This window comes from Schistocerca serialis, chromosome 2, assembly GCF_023864345.2.
Source record: "Schistocerca serialis cubense isolate TAMUIC-IGC-003099 chromosome 2, iqSchSeri2.2, whole genome shotgun sequence".
Classification (NCBI taxonomy): Eukaryota; Metazoa; Arthropoda; class Insecta; order Orthoptera; family Acrididae; genus Schistocerca; species Schistocerca serialis.
This window is the reverse complement of record NC_064639.1, coordinates 388,541,322-388,560,572: the sequence shown is the minus strand read 5'-3', so window position 1 is coordinate 388,560,572 and position 19,251 is coordinate 388,541,322. Positions and strand designations below refer to the sequence as shown.

Here is a 19,251-nt window from a genome sequence, read left to right as displayed (position 1 = left end):
CAACACCAGTACTCGTGGAGCAGTACAAAATGCAGAAGGCTTCTGCATACAGAGAAGGTGAGACGGACGGTCCTACAGCTGCTGCTAGAACATTAATGGCCACTAAAAACAGAGATACACTCAATACAGAGCCCTGCAGGGACCCATTCTCCTGGATATGAGGGGAACTATAGGAGGCACCAACTTGGACACTGAAAGTACTAAGCGACAGGAAATTTTGGATAAAAATCAGGAGTGGGCCTCGGAGACACCGCTCATCGCAAGGTCATGTCATATGCTTTTCGTAAACCATAAAAGATGGCAACCAGGTGTTGGCGTCTGGAAAAGGCTGTTCAGATGGGAGACTTGAGAGACACAAGATTATCAGTGGGAGAGCGACCCTGGCGGAAGCCGCCCTGACATGGAGCCAGTAGGTCACGTGACTCCAGGACCCAACCCAACTGCCGACACACCATACGTTCCCGAAGCTTACAAAGAATGTTGGTGAGGTTGGTGGGCCAATAGCTATCCTCATCAAGTGGGTTTTCACCAGGTTTGAGCACCAGAATGGAAAGACACCGTCACACCAGGTCCGGTTGAAGATGATGAGGAGATGTCGCTTGTAATCAGATGAGAGATGTCTAATCATCTGACTGTGGGTCCGATCTGGCCCAAGAGCTGTGTCAGGGCAATGTGCTAGGGCACTGAGGAGATCCTACTCTGTAAATGGGGTGTTATAGGATTCAATGTGGCGTGTTTGAGAGTACTTTCCCTTCTAGCCACTGTCTGAGAGTGCGAAAGGCTGGGGGGTAGTTCTCCAATGCAGAATCACGAGCATAGTGCTCAGCAATTGCGTTTGTGTCAGTACATAGCATGCCATTTATGTTAACACCGGGAACACCTGTTGGAATCCGGTATCCGAAAACACGTCTGATCTTCGCCCAGACTTGGGAAGGTGATGTATGACACCCAATAGTCGAGACGTATCCCTCCCAACACTACGGCTTCCATCGTTTGATAAGTCGGTGAACACGGGCACGGAGCTGTTTAAAGGCTATGAGGTGCTACAGGGAAGGGTGCTGCTCATGCCACTGTAGAGCTTTCCAACGCTCCTTAATTGCTTCAGCGACGTCCAGCAACCTCCAAGGGACCGGCTTTCACCAGGGGCACCCTAAAGAGCGAGGGATTGCTTTTTCTGCTGCAGAAACATTTGTTGTAGTCACCCGCTGCCATAGCTCAGCCAAGTGGGGGAAAAAACCACCGCAATTCCACTGGAGCATCACATGATTGTGAGACTGGGAAGGCATGGGGCAATTAATGAGGCAGTTTACACCTCAGGGTCACCTGCTGCCACCAACTTATTACCTGGGCAGTCTATATCCCTTGTGCCTGAGGGTTCGGCGAGATCTAGGTCCTCAGTGGATGCCAGGATCTCCACCTGATCCACAGACACAGATCTTGGTTGGTTGGTTTGTGGGATTAAAGGGACCAGATTGCAAGTCATCGGTCCCTCGTTCCAAAACATAAAAACACCCACACAGACTAAAAAACGGATAATAGAGACAACAGACGACACAGGACAAGAAAAACTCAGACAAAGAACAGACAAAACAAAGTAAAATCACACGGAGTGTGGCGGTGGTTGGCTGACCATAGAGAAAAAAAAAGGGAAAAGCCAACCACCAAGAAACACTTTAAAAACCCAGTCTAAAATCGTAGGCCAAAGGCCAGAATCAACAAAATAACAAACACTCAGATTAAACGATAAAAACCCCCTGCCCGAATAAAATGTAAAACTAAGCCAGCCATAGCAGGGTCATCAGTTAAAAGGGCAGGGAGCGTATCAGGCAGCGCAAATGTCTGCATGACCACAGCTAAAAGGGGGCAGGCCAACAAAATGTGCACCACTGTCAAAGCCACCCCGCAGGACATAGAGGAGGGTCCTCCCGGCGCAGTAAATAACTGTGTGTCAGCTGGGAGTGCCCAATGCGGAGCCGGCAAAGGAGTACTGAGTCCCTGCGAGTGGCTCGCAGAGATGACCACCACACAGCTGTCGTCTCCTTGACAGCACGGAGTTTATTACGTGTGGTCAGTTCGCGCCATTCATCGTCCCACAGCGCAAAAACTTTGCGGCGTAAGACTGCCCTCAAATCAGTCTCCGGGAGGCCAACGTCCAGAGATGGTTTACTGGTGGCTTCTTTCGCCAGGCGGTCAACATTTTCATTGCCGGGTATCCCAACATGGCCTGGGGTCCAAACAAAGACCACAGAGCGGCCGCAAAGGGCAAGAGTATGCAGGGACTCCTGGATAGCCATCACCAGATGAGAACGAGGGAAACACTGGTCGAGAGCTCGTAAACCGCTCAGGGAATCGCTACAGATCACGAAGGACTCACCTGAGCAGGAGCGGATATACTCTAGGGTACGAAAGATGGCGACCAGCTCAGCAGTGTAAATGCTGCAGCCAGCCGGCAATGAACGTTGTTCGGAATGGTCCCCTAGAGTTACAGCATAACCGACACGACCAGCAACCATCGAGCCGTCAGTGTAAACACTGCCAGAGCCCTGATACATTGCGAGGATGGAAAGAAAGCGGCAGCGGAAGGCCTCCGAAGGGACTGAGTCCTTCGGGCCCTGTGCCAATTCCAGCTGAAGGCGAGGGCGAGGCACACACCACGGGGGTGTACGCAGAGGTGCCCGGAAAGGAGGCGGAAGAGGTAAAGCCCCAAGCCCGGAGAGAAGCTCTCGGACACAGACCACGATCGTACATCCAGCCCTGGGCCGACGTTCTGGAAGCTGGACGTGTGACTGTGGGAATAGTAGACGATAGTTAGGATGCCCGGGGAAGCTGAAAACATGGGCAGCATAAGCGGCCAGCAAACGTTGGCGCCGGAACCGCAGTGGAGGGACACCAGCCTCCACAAGTATGCTGTCCACTGGGCTGGTCCGGAAAGCACCAGTGGCAAGGTGTATCCCACTGTGGAGGATTGGGTCCAGCACCCGCAACGCAGACGGAGAAGCTGAGCCATAATCCAGGCTCCCATAATCCAGACGAGACTGGATTAACGCCTGGTAGAGCCGTAAGAGTGTAGATCGGTCAGCGCCCCAGCTGGTGTGGCTCAAGCATCGCAGAGCATTAAGATGCCGCCAACACTTCTGTTCAAGCTGCCGAATATGAGGCAGCCAAGTCAACCGGGCATCAAAAACCACACCCAAAAACCTATGTGACTCTACCACAGCAAGAAGTTCGCCGTCAAGATAAAGCCGCGGCTCTGGGTGAACACTGCGTCGCCGGCAGAAATGCATACAGCAGGTCTTGTCTGCCGAAAACTGGAACCCATGAGCGACAGCCCAAGAATGCGCCTTACGGATAGCGCCCTGTAGCTGATGTTCAGCAGTTGCAATGCCAATAGAGCTATAGTAAAGGCAGAAGTCGTCAGCATACAGGGAAGCGGAGACAGAATTTCCCACCGCTGCAGCGAGCCCATTGATTGCAATTAAAAACAGGCAGACACTGAGGACGGATCCCTGTGGTACCCTGTTCTCCAGGTCTCAAGAGGAACTATGGGAGGCCGCGACTTGCACGCAGAAGGTACGATACGACTGAAAATTTCAGATAAAGATCGGCAGAGAGCCCCGAAGACTCCATCCATGAAGCGTAGAAAGGATGTGATGACGCCATGTCATATCGTACGCCTTCCGCATGTCGAAAAAGACAGTGACCAGGTGTTGACGGCGGGCAAAGACAGTACGGATGGCAGACTCCAGGCTCACCAGATTGTCGGTGGTGGAGCGGCCTTTACGGAACCCACCCTGAGACGGAGCCAGAAGGCCCCGAGACTCCAGTACCCAATTCAACCGCCGGCTCCCCATCCGTTCAAGCAACTTGCAAAGAACGTTGCTGAGGCTAATGGGACGGTAGCTGTCCACCTCCAAAGGGTTCTTGCTTGGTTTCAGAATGGGGATAACAATACTTTCCACCATTGCGATGGAAACTCACCCTCGACCCAAATACGGTTGTAAAGGTCGAGGAGCCGTTGCTGGCAGTCCACTGAAAGGTGTTTCAGCATCTGACAGTGGATGCTATCTGGCCCAGGAGCGGTATCAGGACAAGCGGAGAGGGCACTGTGAAATTCCCACTCACTGAATGGAACATTGTAGGATTCAGGATGGTGGGTGCGAAAAGAAAGGTGCCGACGTTCCATCCGCTCTTTAATGGAGCGGAAGGCCAGTGGGTAATTGGAAGAAGCGGAACTCAGAGCAAAATGCTCTGCCAAGCTGTTGGCAATTTCGTCGGAGTCTGTACAAACTGCTCCATTCAGTGAGAGCGCAGGGACGGTGACAGGGGTCCGATAGCCATAGAGGCATCGGATCTTGGCCCAGACCTGCGATGGAGAGACATGGAGGCCGATGGTGGACACATACCACTTCCAGCACTCCTGCTTGCGTTGACGAATAAGGCGGCGGGCCCGGGCACGCAGCTGTTTGAAGGTGATGAGGTGTTCAATGGAGGGATGTCACTTGTGACGCTGTAGTGCCCGCCGGCGATCTTTAGTCGCCTCAGCGATCTCAGGCGACCACCAAGGCCCAGTCCTCCTCCGAGGGGACCCTGGAGAATGGGGAATGGAAGATTCTGCGGCAGTAACGATGCCGGTGGTGACCAAGTGAACCACCGCATCCATGGCGTCATTAGAGAGAGGCTCAATAGCGGCAATGGAGGAGAACAAGTCCCAGTCAGCCTTATTCATAGCCCATCTGCTAGGGTGCCCAGAAAAGTGACGCTGTGGCAGTGACAGAAAGATCGGAAAGTGATCACTACCACACAGGTCGTCATGCACTCTCCATTGGACAGAAGGTAAGAGGCTAGGGCTGCAGATCGAAAGGTCGATGGCGGAGTACGTGCCATGCGCCACGCTGAAGTGAGTGACGGCACCATCATTTAAAATGGAAAGATCAAGCTGTACCAATAAATGCTCAATTGTGGCGCCTCAACCTGTTGCCAATGACCCACCCCATAGAGGATTATGGGTGTTGAAGTCGCCCAGTAACAAGAAAGGTGGCAGCAATTGGGCTATAAGCGCAGCCAGGACATGCTGTGGGACATCACCATCTGGTGAAAGGTAAAGACTGCAGACGGTAACAGCCTGTGGTGCCCACACCCGAACAGCGACAGCCTCTAAAGGTGTTTGTAGAGGGACAGACTCGCTGTGCAGAGAGTGAAGAACATAGAGGCAGACGCCACCAGACACCCTTTCATAAGCTGCCCGGTTCTTATAATAACCCAGATAGCCACGGAGCGCGGGGGTTCGCATTGCGGGAAACCAAGTTTCCTGAAGAGCAATGCAGAAGAAAGGGTGAAGGCTGATAAGTTGTCGGAGCTCAGCTAGATGGTGGAAGAAACTGCTGCAGTTCCACTGGAGGGTGATATTTTCCATGGCTGAGAAAGGCGTGAAGGGACTGGGAAGGCAATTTACGCCACTTGTTCACTCGCTGCCACCGATTCAGTACCTGCGCGAGTGACATCCATGGGGTCTGAGGGACCGGCGCGATCCAGGTCTTCAGCAGACGCCAGAATCTCGACCTTGTCCTCAGACGCTGAGCTTGTAGGAAGCGGTAGGATGGGTGCCACCGCAATGTCGGGATTCTTGGGTACCTTTTTCTTTTTTGGCTTATCTCGCTGTGCCTTCGGTGGTTCAGGCTGGGAGGGCTTCACTGGGTCAGTCTCAGGGACGGACGACGACCGTGAGGCCCTACGACCAGAGACCGGTGGTTGTTTGAGTCACTTGCGGGTGTCCGCTTGTGTACCAGTCGGAACTTGCGAACGGAGGTCCCCAAGGGACCCCATCCTGGCGAGAGGAGCCGAAGAAGTCTTACGCTTCTCCGGCTGGGAAGGGGCAACTGATGTCCCCGATGGTTGCGGGAGGGGGGGGGGGGGGGGGGCCTTGCTCCCGAAGTAGATGGAGCAGGAGCAACAGGGAGTTTAGTGCCCCCCACCATCAAGGGGGCAGGTGTGGTCCTTTGACTCTGAGAGCTGACTGGAGCTGATGGAACTGTAGCAGGAGTGACAGTTGCGGCATAAGATGATGTCATACGCACTGGATGAAACCGATCATATTTCCGCTTGGCCTCAGTGTACGTCAGTCGGTCCAGGGTCTTGATTTCCATTATTTTCCATTCCTTCTGCAGAATCGGACAGTCCGGCGAGCAAGGCGGATGGTGCTCTTCGCAGTTGACACAGATGGGAGGCGGGGCACAGGGAGTATCAGGATGGAATGGTCGACCACAATCGCGACATACGAGGCTGGAAGCACAGCATGAAGACATATGGCCGAACTTCCAACACTTGAAGCACCGCATCGGGGGAGGTCTATATGACTTGACATCACAACGGTACACCCTCACCTGGACCTTCTCAGGTAATGTGTCACCCTCGAAGGCCAAGATGAAGGCACCGGTAGCAACTTTATGCTCCCTCGGACCCTGGTGGACGCGCCAGACGAAATGGACACCTCGTCGCTCTAAGTTGGCGCGCAGCTCGTCATCGGACTGTAAAAGGAGATCCCTGTGGAAAATAATGCCCTGGACCATATTCAAACTTTTATGGGGCGTGATAGTAACGGAGACAGCCACCAGCTTATTACAAGCGAGCAAGGCCCGCGACTGGGCAGTGGATGCCATTTTTATCAATACCGAACCGGACCGCATTTTGGACAAGCCCTCCACCTCCCCAAACTTGTCCTCTAAATGCTCTACAAAGAACTGAGGCTTCACAGATATAAAGGATTCCCCATCAGCTCTGGTACAGACGAGATACCTGGGCGAATACGTCTCACTTTCATTCATTGCCTTTCGTTCCTCCCATGGTGTGGCCAGGGAGGGGAACGATTTGGGGTCATAAACGTTACCTCTAAAACGAGCCCTCGAACGCTTAGAGACTGCTGGTGGCTGGCCACCAGCAAGAGAAGAAGATGTGTCACGCTTCATTGCATGTCATCCACCCTGATGCCACCTACTCCGACCAAGGGCCCTCCCCACCGGCGCCACCCAGCCACAGCAAAGGCCACCTGGCAGGATGGCCATTGCCGGGAGTCCCGATTCCCCAGGGAGATGGGCATCTACTCCTTGGCATACGTGGGGAGTTAACAGCGCACGCATCAGTAGGGCTATCCCTGTGTTGTCAGGGGGCTACAACCAACAGGGTACATGGCAGCCCCACCACAACGGACTGGCTCATGAGCTGGATTTTAGGTGACGTGTCGTCCATGGTTTTCATCCATGCAGAAACTGGCACTGCTCATCACATGGCGGAAAGTGCACGCAGGAACGGATCCATACCCAAGAGATGGAGAGCGGGTAGGACTGCAATGCAACGACGAATAAGCTGGCGAAAGTTCTCAACGCAAGATGGACACAATGCACCAAGTAAGGCGCCCTTCCCCAATCGGCTCGCTCTTCGGAAAAATTTTGAGATATGGAGGTCAAACCTGACAGGGGACCATCACATAAGGCCGAAAGGTGTGAGACTCCTTTTAGTCACCTCTTACAACAGGCAGGAATACCGCGGGCCTATTCTTACCCCCGAACCCGCAAGGGGGCGCAGATCTTGCAGGTAACGGTGTTGTGGGTGCCACCGCAAGTCCTTTGGTCTTGGGGATCTTCTTTTTTGATTTCTCTCGCTGTTCCTTGGGTTTCCCTGCCTGGGAGCACTTCATGATTCAGTCTCTGACACTGAAGATGAGTGTGAAGTCCTACGACCAGCTTCTTTTGGGCTCTTCAGCCACTGGTGGGTGTCATCTTTCCCACTAACAGAAACCCGCAAAGGGAGTGACCCAAGGGACCCCCCCCCCTAGTGAGAGGAGCTGAAGAAGTTGTACACTTCTCGGGCTTTGAAGTGGAGACAGACGACTGGGGTTGGCAGAGCTGATGGGGCTAGAACTGTTGTAGCATCAGCGTAAGATGATGCCATGCATACAGGATGTAGGCATTCAAATTTCCTCTTAGCCTCAGTGTGGGTCAGTCGGTCCAGGGTCTACTCCATGACTTTTCTTTCTTTCTGAAGAATCCTGCAGTCTGGCGAGCAAGGCGAATGGTGCTCTCCACAGTCGACACAGATGGGAGGCGGTTGGATTAAAAGAGGGGGAAAGGGACCAAACTATGAGGTCATCAGTCCCTTGTTCTGAATAAAACAATGCCACAAGTGTGAGAATAAAACAAACGAGACTGACAACTCAAAACAGAATGAAAGGAAAAATCACAAGTACGATGAAGGGCAATAAACAAGTAAATGGACAAAAGTGGACAGGAAAACCACAGAAACCCATAAACGGGATGAAGAGATTAAAAGAACAAAGCAGATTACCATCGCCAGCTGACCTTGAGAAAAATGGGAAGACAGCCACTCTGCAACACATTAAAACCTCCATCCTACAAACACTAGGGTGGAGGCCACGGAGGGACAAAGGACATGCACTAAAACTTAGATCAAATGATGAAACCCACCCTCATGAATAAAATGTAAAACCAAATCAGCCAATGAGGCATTGTCAGACAAAATTAGCAGCAATGAGTCCGGTAACCCAAAATTTCGTCGCTGAGTAGTCAAAGTGGGACAGTGTACCAGAATATGGGGCACTGTCAACCGGGCGCAGCACCGACACACTAGCAGGTCTTCATGGCGCAGGAGGTAACCGTGATTCGCCCAAGCATGATCAATGCAGAACCGGCAAAGGACAACTGATTCCCTGAGAGATGCCAATATGGAAGACTTACACACATTCGTAGTCTCCTGAATGACACATTGTTTGTTGCATGTACTGTTATGCCATTCCGTTTCTGAAAGCCAAAAACCCTACAGTGTAAGTCAGAACGCAGGTCAGGTTCAGAGATGCCCATCTCCAGAAGGAGTTTCCCCGTAGCCTGTTTGGCTAGCCTGTGGGCAAGTTCATTGCCTGGGATGTAGACGTGTTGTGGGGTCCACACAAACACCACTGAACGACGGGACTGGTTCAGGGCATAGATGGACTCCTGGATGGACACTACTAAAGGATGGCGAGGGTAGCACTGGTCGATAGCTTGTCGGCTGCTCAAGAAGTCAGTACACAAGAAATAATTCCCTGGGGCCTGAACAGATACACTGCAGTGCATGAGAGATGGCCACCAGCTCTGCAGTGAACACACTACAGCCATCGGGCAAGGAATGGTGTTCAAAACGGCCTCTGTGGACACAGGCAAAGCCAACTTGACCATCAGCCATCAAGCCGTCAGTGTAAACCACTTCAGAGCCACGGAACACATCAAGAATCGAGAGGAAGTGACAGCGGAGAGCGGGATGAGTAACTGAGTCCTGAGGGTCATGTGAAAGGTCCAGACGAACCTGCGGCCTAGGTATACACCGTGGAGGTGTGTGCAGACGGACCTGGATGGGAGGTGGTAAAGGGAAGGACTCCAGTACAAACAGAAGGGATTGCATGTGAACCGCAATTGTTAGCTCTGACCTAGGCCACCGATGCAGGAGATCAACTTCCGCAGGTGGAAAAAGGAGATGGCAATTCAGATGCTCAGGACAACTACGAATGTGTGCAACGTAACTGGCAAGCAGTTGTGCGTGTCGGATCTGCAATGGAGGAACTCTGGCCTCCACCAGGACACTGGTCACCCGACTCATTCTAATAGCTCCCGTGGCTAGGCGAACGCCACAGTTGTGTACTGGGTCGAGCACATGCAACGCTGAGGGCGGCAGCGAACCACAAACGAGACTCCCACTGTCAAGGCGGGATTGAACACGGGCTTTGTAGAGATGCAGCAGAGTAGAGCGATCTGCACTCCAGTTGGTGTTGCTCAGTCAGCGGAGGGCATTGAGGTTGCTGCTAGCACTTCCGGAAGCTGATGAAGGTGAGGTAGTCAAGGCAATCGGGCGTCGAAAACCGGTCCTAAGAATCGATATGTGTCCACTGCACTGAGTGGATTGTCATGAAGGTAAAGTTCTGGTTCCAGATGAACGGTACGATGTCGACAGAAGTGCGTGACACACAACTTAGCGGCCTAAAACTGGAAGCTGTGAGCGAGAGCCCATGACTGCGCCTTGTGGATGGCTCCCTGTAGGCACCACTCAGCAACACCAGTACTGGTGGAGCAGTAGGAAATGCAGAAGTCATCTGCATAAAGAGAGGGTGAGACTGACGCCCCTACAGCTGCTGCTAGACCGTTATGGCAACTAAAAATAGCAATACACTCAATACAGAGCCCTGTGGGATCCCATTCTCCTGGATATGGGGGCGAACTATGGAAGGCACCAACTTGGACACTAGTACGGAGCGACAGGAAATTGTGGACAAAAATCGCAAGTGGGCCTCGGAGACCCCACCCATACATTGTGGCAAGGATATGATGTCGCCAGGTGGTGTCATACGCTTTGACGGCAACAAGGTGTTGGGGTCTGGAAAAGGCTGTTCGGATGGCAGACTACAGGGACACAAGATTACCGGTGGTAGAGCACCCCTGTCGGAAGCCGCCCTGAGATGGAGCCAGTAGGCCACGTGACTCGAGGCCCCAACCCAACTGCCAACACACCATACGTTCCAACAGCTTACAAAGAATGTTAGTGAGGCTGATGGACCATTGGCTATCCACATCAAGTGGGTTTATACCGAGTTTGAGCACCAGAATGATGGTGCTCTCCCGTCATTGTGAAGGAAAGACACCATCACACTAGATTCAGTTGAAGACAATGAGGAGATGGTGCTTGTAGTCAGATGATAAATGTTTAATCATCTGACAGTGGTTTTGATCCGGTCCAGTAGCAGTGTCGGGGCAATGTACAACTGCGTTGGGGAGCTCCCACTCCATAAATGGGGCATTTTAGAGTTGACTGTGGTGTGTAGCAAATGAGAGGACTTTCCTTTCCATCCGTCGTTTGAGGGTGCGAAAGGCTGGTGCTTAGTTCTCCGATGCAGAGGCTCGAACATAGTGATCAGCAAAGTGCTCGGCAATTGTGTTTACATCTGTACATAACACGCCATTGATGGTAATGCCAGGGACACCTGTTGGGATCTGGTACCCAAAAAGACATTTGATCTTCGTCCAGACTTGGGAAGGTGACGTATGGCACTCAATGGTCGACACGTACCTCTCCCAACACTCCTGTTTCCATCATTTTATAAGCTGGTGTACACGGGCACAGAGCTGCTTCATGTTTATCAGATGCTCTAGGGAAGAGTGTCGCCGTAGGGCTCACCGAAGCTCTGTAATTGCTTCAGCGACCACCAAGGGACTGACTTTCACTGGGGGCACCCTAAGAAGCGTGGGATTGTGTTTTCTGCTGCAGAAACGATTGTTGTAGTCACCTGCTCAACCATCACTTCGATGTTACCATGTGGGAGAGAGTCAATGGTGACATCAGAGGTGAAAGTTTACCAGTCCGCCTTGTTTAAAGCCCATCTGGGCAGGCGTCCGTGGGCCCGATGCCAGGGCAGTGACAGGAAGATGGGGAAGTGGCCACTACCACACAGGTTGTCATGTGCTCTCCAGCGGATAGATGGGAGAGGTCCTGGGCTGCAAATTGATAAATCAATGGCCGAGTAACTACCTCAAGCCACACCGAAATGTGTGGCGCCCCAGTATTTAAGAGGCAGAGTCAAACTGGGACAGTAAAGCTTCGACATCTCTGCCTCTGCCAGTAAGCATGGTGCCACCCCACAAGAGGCTATGGGGGTTAAAATCTCCCAAAAGTAGGAAAGGTTTAGGGAATTGATCAATCAGTGCAGCTAATACATTCAGGGGTACTACACCATCTGGAGGAAGATATACATTGCAGACAGTTATTTCCTGTGTCATCCATAGTCTGACAGCCACAGCTTCAAGAGGGGTTTGAATGGGTACAGTTTCATTACATACTGAATTTAGGTCATAAATGCAAACTCCACCCGACATTCGATTATAGTCACTAAGGTTCCTGTAAAATCCCTTATAGCCACAGAGGCCAGGTTTCCTGGAGGGCAATGCACAAAGCAGGTGGAAAGCTTAACGGTTGCCGTAGCGCAGACAGGCGGTGGAGAAAACTGCCGCAATTCCACTGGAGGATGACATCATCGTGACACTGGGAAGGCATAAAACATTCATTGAAGCAGTTTACACCTCAAGGTCACCTTGTGCAAATGACTTTTTGCCTGAGCAGTCTATATCCATTGTGTCTGAGGCCCTGGTAGACGCCAGAATCTCCACCCCATCCCCAGATGCAGAGCTTGTAGGTAGCGGTGGTGTGGGTGCCACCACAAGTTCCTTATTCTTGGGGGTCTTCTTTTTCAATTTCTCGCACTGTGTCCTTGGGTTTCCCTGGCTGGGAGGACTTTACTGAATCAGTCTGCGGGACTGAGGATGAGCATGAAGCCCTACGACCAGCTGCTTATGGGCTCTTCAGACACTGGTGGATGTCATCTTTCCCACTAGCAGAAACCTGGGAAGGGAGTGATCCAAGGGACCCGGCCAGAGGATGCTATTTTTATCAAAACAGACCCAGAATGCATTTTGGACATGCCCTCCACCTCCCCAAACTTGTCCTCCATATGCTCCACAAAGAACTGAGGCTTCATGGACATGAAAGATTCCTCATCAACACTCATACATACGAGGTACCAGGGCAAATAAGCTTCACTGCCATCCTTAGCCTGGTGTTCCTCCTATGGTGTGGCCAGGGAGAGGAACGACTTGGGGTCATATTTCTCAGCAATGAAGTTAGACTTTGCCCGCTTAGAGACTGCTGGTGGTGGACCACCGGCAAGAGATGACATACTACGCTTCATAGCATGTCATCCGCCCTGATGCCACCCACTCCAACCAGGAGTCCTTCCCACAGGCACCACTCAGCCTCAGCAAAGGCCACCTGGTAGGACGGCCATTGCCGGGAGTTCTGATGCCCCAGGGTGACGGGCATCTATTCCTGGGCATACGTGGGGAGTTAACAGCGCAGGCATCAGTGGAGCAATCCCTGTGTTGTCAGGGGGATACAACCAACAGCATGCATGGTGGCCCCACCACAACGGACTGGCTACCATACTGGTTATGGGGTGCAAAGAAGTCCATGGTCATTGTCAGCACAGATAGTCACTGCATAGTGCATGGTGGAAAACACATCCAGGAAGCTGTCCTCACCCAAGAGATGGAGAATGGGCAGGACTGCAATGTGACGACGAGAAAGTGGGCTGAAGATCTCAATGCACAATGGACATCATGCACCATGTAAGGTGCCCTTCCCCAACTGGCTCGCTCTTTGGGAAAATTTAGAAATATGGAGGTCAAACCCAACAGGGGACCATCACATAAAGGCCAAAAGGTGTGAGACTGCTTTTAGTCACCTCTTACAACAGGCAGGAATACCTCGGGCCTATTCTATCCCCTGGGCCCACGGGGAGGGGCGGGGGCTACAGACTGGAGTGTGAAATGTTACATCCCTGTATCACGCAGGTAGGTTAGAAAATTTAAAAAAGGAAATTGATTGGTTACAATTAGATATTGTGGGAATTAGTGAAGTTCAGTGGCAGGTGGAACAAGACTTCTGATCAGGTGAGTAAAGAGTGGTAATTAGAAAATCAAATAGGGATTATGCAGGGCTAGGTTTAATAATGAATAAGAAAGTAGGAATGCAGGTAAGCTACAATGAATGCATCACTGTAGCCAAGACAGACGCAAAGCCCACACCTACCACAACAGTACTAGTTTATATGCCAACTAGCTCCATTCATGATTAAGAGATTGATGAAATGTACGATGAAATAAAAGAAATCATACATATAGATCAAGGGGTGGGGATGAAAATTTAATAGTGATGGGTGACTGGAATTCATAGTAGGAAAAGGAAGAGAAGGAAATATAGTAAGATGAATATGGACTTGGGGAAAGGAATGAAAGAGGAAGCTGCCTGGTAGAACTTTGCACAGAGCACAGTTTAATTATGACTAACACCGGTTTAAAAATCACGAAGACGGCTGTATACGTGGAAGAGACCTGGAGACACCGGATGGTTTCAGACAGAATATAATGATAACACAGATATTTAGGAACCAGATTTTAAATTGTAAGACATTTCCAGGGGGCAGATGTGGACTGTGGCCATAATTTATTGGGTATGAACTGTAAGGTAATACTGAAGAAACTAGGTACAAAAAAGTTAGGAAATTAAGGAGATGGGACCGGGATAAGTTGAAAGAGACAGATAATGCTGAGAATTTCAGAGTGAGTATTAGGCAACATTTGATGAGAACATGGGAAAGGAATAGAGTTGAAGAAGAATAAGCAGCTTTAAGAGATGAAATTGTGAAGACAGCAGAGGATCAAATAGGTAAAAACACAAGGCCAAGCATAAATCCCAGGATAACACAGGATATACTGAACTTAACTGATGAAAAGAGAAAATATAAAAATGCAGTACATGAGGCAGGCCAAAGGGAATACAAACATCTAAAAAATCTGACTGACAGGAAGTGCAAAATGGCTAAGTAGGAATGGCTGGAGGACTAATGTAAGGATTTAGAAGTATTTATCACTAGGGCAAAGACACTAACTACAGGAAAATTAAAGAGAGCTTTGGAGAAAAGAGAAGCAGCTGTGTGAACATCAAGAGCACAGATGGAAAACCATTCCTCAGCAAAGAAGGGAAAGCTGAAAGGTGGAAGGAGTATATAGAGGGTCTATACAAGAGAGATGAACTTGCAGACACTATAATAAAAACAGAAGAGGACGTAGATGAAGATGAGATGGGAGACATGATGCTGCAAGAAGAGTTTGATAGAGCACTGAAAGACTTAAGTCAAAACAAGGCCCCTGGAGCAGATGACATACTGTCAGAACTGCTAACAGTCTTGGGAGACCCAGCCATGAGAAAACTCTTCCATCTGGTGTGCAACATGTATGAAACAGTGAAATACCCTCAGACTCCAAAAAGAATACAATAGTTCCAATTCCAAAGAGAGCAGTTGCTGACAGGTCTGAATTTTACTGGACTATTAGTTGATACTAACAAGAATTATTTGCAGAAGAATGGAAAAATTGGTAGAAACCAACCTCGGGAAAGATCAGTTTGGATTCTAGAGAACTGTAGGAACCCACAAGGCAATACTGACCCTACAATTTCTCTTAGATGACAGGTTAAGGAATGCCAAACCTACGTTTATAGTGTTTGTAGACTTAAAGAAAGCTTTTGAGAATGTTGACTGAAATAATCTTTGAAATTCTGAAGGTAGCACGGGTAAAACACAGGGAGCAAACAGCTGTTTAAAACTTGTACAGAAAGCAAACGACAGTTGTAAGAGTCTAGTGGCATGAAAGGGAAGCAGTGGTTGAGAAGGGAATGAGATAGGGTAGTAGCCTATCCCTAATGTTATTCAATCTGTACATTGAAGAAGCAGCAAAGGAAACCACAGAAAAATTTGGAGTAGGAACTAAAGTTCAGCAAAAAGAAATAAAAACTTTGAGGTTTGCCGATGACATTGTATATCTATCAGAAACAGCAAAGGACTTGGAAGAGCAGTTGAATGGAATGGACAGTGTATTGAATGGAAGATATAGGATGAACATCAACGAAACTAAAACAAGGATAATTGACTGTCGTCAAATTAAATCCAATGATGCTAAGGGAATTAGATTAGGAAACGAGAGACTTGAAGTAGTAGATGAATTCTGCTACGTACGCAGCAAAATAACTGATGACGGCCGAAGTAGAGAGGATATAAAATGTCGACTGGCAATGGCAAAAAAAAAGGATTTCTGAAGAAGAGAAATTTGTTAGCATCGAATATAGATTTAGGAAGTCTTGTCTGAATGTATTTGTATGGAGTGTGTAGTCATGTATGGAAGGGAAACATGGACAATAAATAGTTTAGACAAAAAAAGAATAGGAGCTTTTGAAATGTGGTGCTGCAGAAGAATGCTAAAGATTAGATGGATAGGTCACGTAACTAATGTAACTAGGGAGAAAATAAATTATGGTTCAACCTGACTACTGACTAGAAGAAGAGATAGGTTGATAGGACACATTCTGTGACATGAAGCGGTCACCAATTTAGTACTGAAGGGAACTGTAGAGGGAGCCCAAGAGATGTAGGTAGTGGTAGTTATTTGGAGATGAAGAGGCTTGCACAGCACAGAGTAGCACAGCTCTGCTTCAAACCAGTCTTGGAACTGAAGACAACAACAACAACATGAACTGACTTATAGGGTTGTATTCCTGCCTTTCCCTGAACATTTTTGTACTTCCATCTTTCATTGATTAATTGAGACATTTCTTCTGTTGCCCATGGTTTCTTTGCTATTAGCTTTCTCTTACCTATATTTACCTGTCCAACTTCAGTGACTGTCCTTTTAGGAGATGTTCATTCTTTTTCAATTTAAATTTCTATCCTAAGAACCACTACTGCAGCATCTACAGCCTTGAAAAACTTCAAAAACGCCTAATCATTCCTTAGTACTTCAGTATCCCGATTCTTTCCACGCTGTTTTTTCTGGACAATTCTCTTAAACTACCATCATCACTACTAGATTATGATCAAAACACACATCTGCTCACAGGTATGCTTTACACTCTAGCTGGGATCTCCCCACATCTCCATGCCTTTTCCTAGAATACCATCTCTACTTATTTTTGAACAGTGTATTCATTATTACTAGCTGAAATTTATTGAAAAACTCACTTTTTCTCCCCTCTCACTCTTACAACCATGCCCATATTCTCCCACATCTCATTATATTGGTGCATTCAAATCCGCCCCAAGCTTATTAGATCATCATCTCCCTTTAAATAGTGAGTTATCCATTGAATATCCTCATATACTTTCTCTATCTCTTCATCTTCTGCTTTTGACATTGGCATGTATACCCAAACTATTGTTATTGGTGTACGTTTGCTGTCAACCCACATAAGAATAATGGTATCACCGAAATGTTCACAGTAGCTCATTTTCCTGTCTCCTTATTCAACCTACACCCCTCTTATACCATTTTCTGCTACTGTTGGTATCACCCATGTCCACCTGACTAGAAACCCCTGGTTTCCCCCCCCCCCCCCCTACTTAAATTCACTGATCCCCCCTATATCTAGACTGAGTTTTGCATTTCCCTTTTCAGGTATTATACCTTCCTTCCACATCCAAACTTCTGACATCCATGCTCTAACTTGTAGAACGTTGCTCTTTCATTGTTTACTCAATCTTTTTCTGATGATTTCTACCCCTTCACATCAGAGATATGAAAGAGAGAGTAATCGGGAATCTTCTGCATATGGAGAGATCATCATGATAATTCTTCATTCACAGGCCACATGTTCTGTGGATACACAATGTGTGTGTTTATTGCAGTGGTTTCCATTGCCATCTGCATCCTCAAGCCATTGATTATTGCTGATTATTTTGCTTTTTAAGGTCATTTTCCCACCCCAAGGCCATGAAGGATCCCCAAACCTCTGTCTGCTCCTCAGCACTATTTGACAAGGCTGTTAGATAACTGCATCATCTGTGACAAGTCTGAGGCTACTATTGTCTACAAGGTCATTAATATACAACATGAACACATGAGTCCCAACACATTTCCTGAGGCATGTCCAAAAGTTACTTTTATGTCTGTTGCTGACTCTCCATCTCAGGTTACATGTTGTATCCTCCCTATGCAATCCTGTCACAAATTTCACTTAATACCCCATACAACAAGATGATAAGCGTTCATACGACATGGGCCAAATGCTTTACAGAAATAGCAACATACTGCATCTACCTGACTGCCTTGATCAGAGGCTATCACAATACCTATTACGAACAGTGCAAGCTGTGTTTCAAATGAATGATGTTTTCAGAGCCCACAATGGTTGTCATTGTGGAGGTCATTCTCTTCGAGATACCTCATACTGTTGCAGCTGACAAAATGTTCTAAGATTCTAAAAACTGGAAAGTTCAAGGAGGTCACACCAACAATATCAACAAATTCTGTAGAATGTATGTGAAATGTGTGCGAAGATTCGAAATTACGGGTGTGAGATTTGTTCGGGAATTTACTGAAACAATAAGTCAATGGCAAATTCTCACTGCATTTTAGGCAGTGGTGAATAATGAACAAATAAAGAGAATCACATTACTGTGTAATATTGATGATGATAGCAAGTAATGTAAAATTTATTGATATTTGCGCAATTTTTTACATACAGGTCATTATTACCCCTTCCAGCCAATACAGAAATATCTGAATCTTCTCCGCTCTAGTGCTGAATCAGATCTGCTATTAATCCTCAAACAATTACAAAGTTTTAATCTTACCTTCTTCCTTGATGGCTCTCTCTTTGGGGCAAGTTTCGTCGAATAAAATTTAGAGACATTGTCGTATATAGGTGCATTTGGCACAGTGAGTGGCAACTTCGGAGCGTACAGGGCTTTTAAAGGATCAAATTTACTTGATGTAACGTCCAAACTTTCGTCATCCGTGTCCGACATACTCTAATGCTCATATACGACGTCGCCGAACAAGGCGATTCGTAAATGTCACATAAATTTTAGAAATCACACATGTAACACGCTGGTATTTTTAACAAGAGAGAATATTATAAAGATGTCAATAGTGTTGAAAAAAAAGTAATTTCCCGAAAATTTGGTTTTAATTCACCACCAACAAATCACTTTCCAAAATAGAAAACGTACGACCACATTTACAAAACTATCATCGAATATCATCTTTCGTAACTGGCGCCTACAACCAATTATTTGTTTGTGTATTGTGACCAACACAAAGTTTATAAGAAGTGGTACAGACATGACATTCTACTTACACCAAGTAAATTTACTTACAGCGTCGTCCAAAGATAACTAGTGCAAGTGTGCCACCATACTCTACCATAACAGTCGCGACACTTCACCTAGATTTTGTTGTCTACTGGGCCAGCAGCGTGCCAAGCGGCTAGTAAGTTAAACTGTTGAGATAGATGCGATCGTGAAAGCGAATAGTAGTTGTTTATTTTGTTTGTACAATGGCTTCTACAAATGAGAGCGTAGCATAAAGCAATAGATTGCAGCAACAATAAGAAGGAGATACTTCGTCTGCCTTTTTTTACGTTTCCTAAGGACCCTGTGAAGTATACACCATCATGTTACTAAACTGTATCGTCAGGCTTTGCTTGCAAACTACATGTATGTGGATGATTAATGTTTCGTTTTAGGAGCAGAAAATGGCAAGTGAATAGCAGACGAGAAGATCTTACGAAAAAAGACCCTTTTTACCTTTATAATAATGTTAACTTTTGTCCTCT

General features: G+C 48.0%; 1 protein-coding gene across 1 annotated transcript in view; it reads right to left on the bottom strand.

Annotated features, from left to right (window-relative positions):
* The window catches only part of LOC126455560 (U7 snRNA-associated Sm-like protein LSm11), a 130,591-nt gene extending 111,860 nt beyond the window's left edge, over positions 1-18,731 (bottom strand). The window contains exon 1 of the mRNA XM_050091315.1: positions 18,269-18,731. Within this exon, the coding sequence (XP_049947272.1) occupies positions 18,269-18,442 (174 nt within the window). The 5' untranslated portion in view covers positions 18,443-18,731. The remainder of the gene's footprint in view (positions 1-18,268) is intronic.
* Positions 18,732-19,251: the final 520 nt, after the last annotated feature.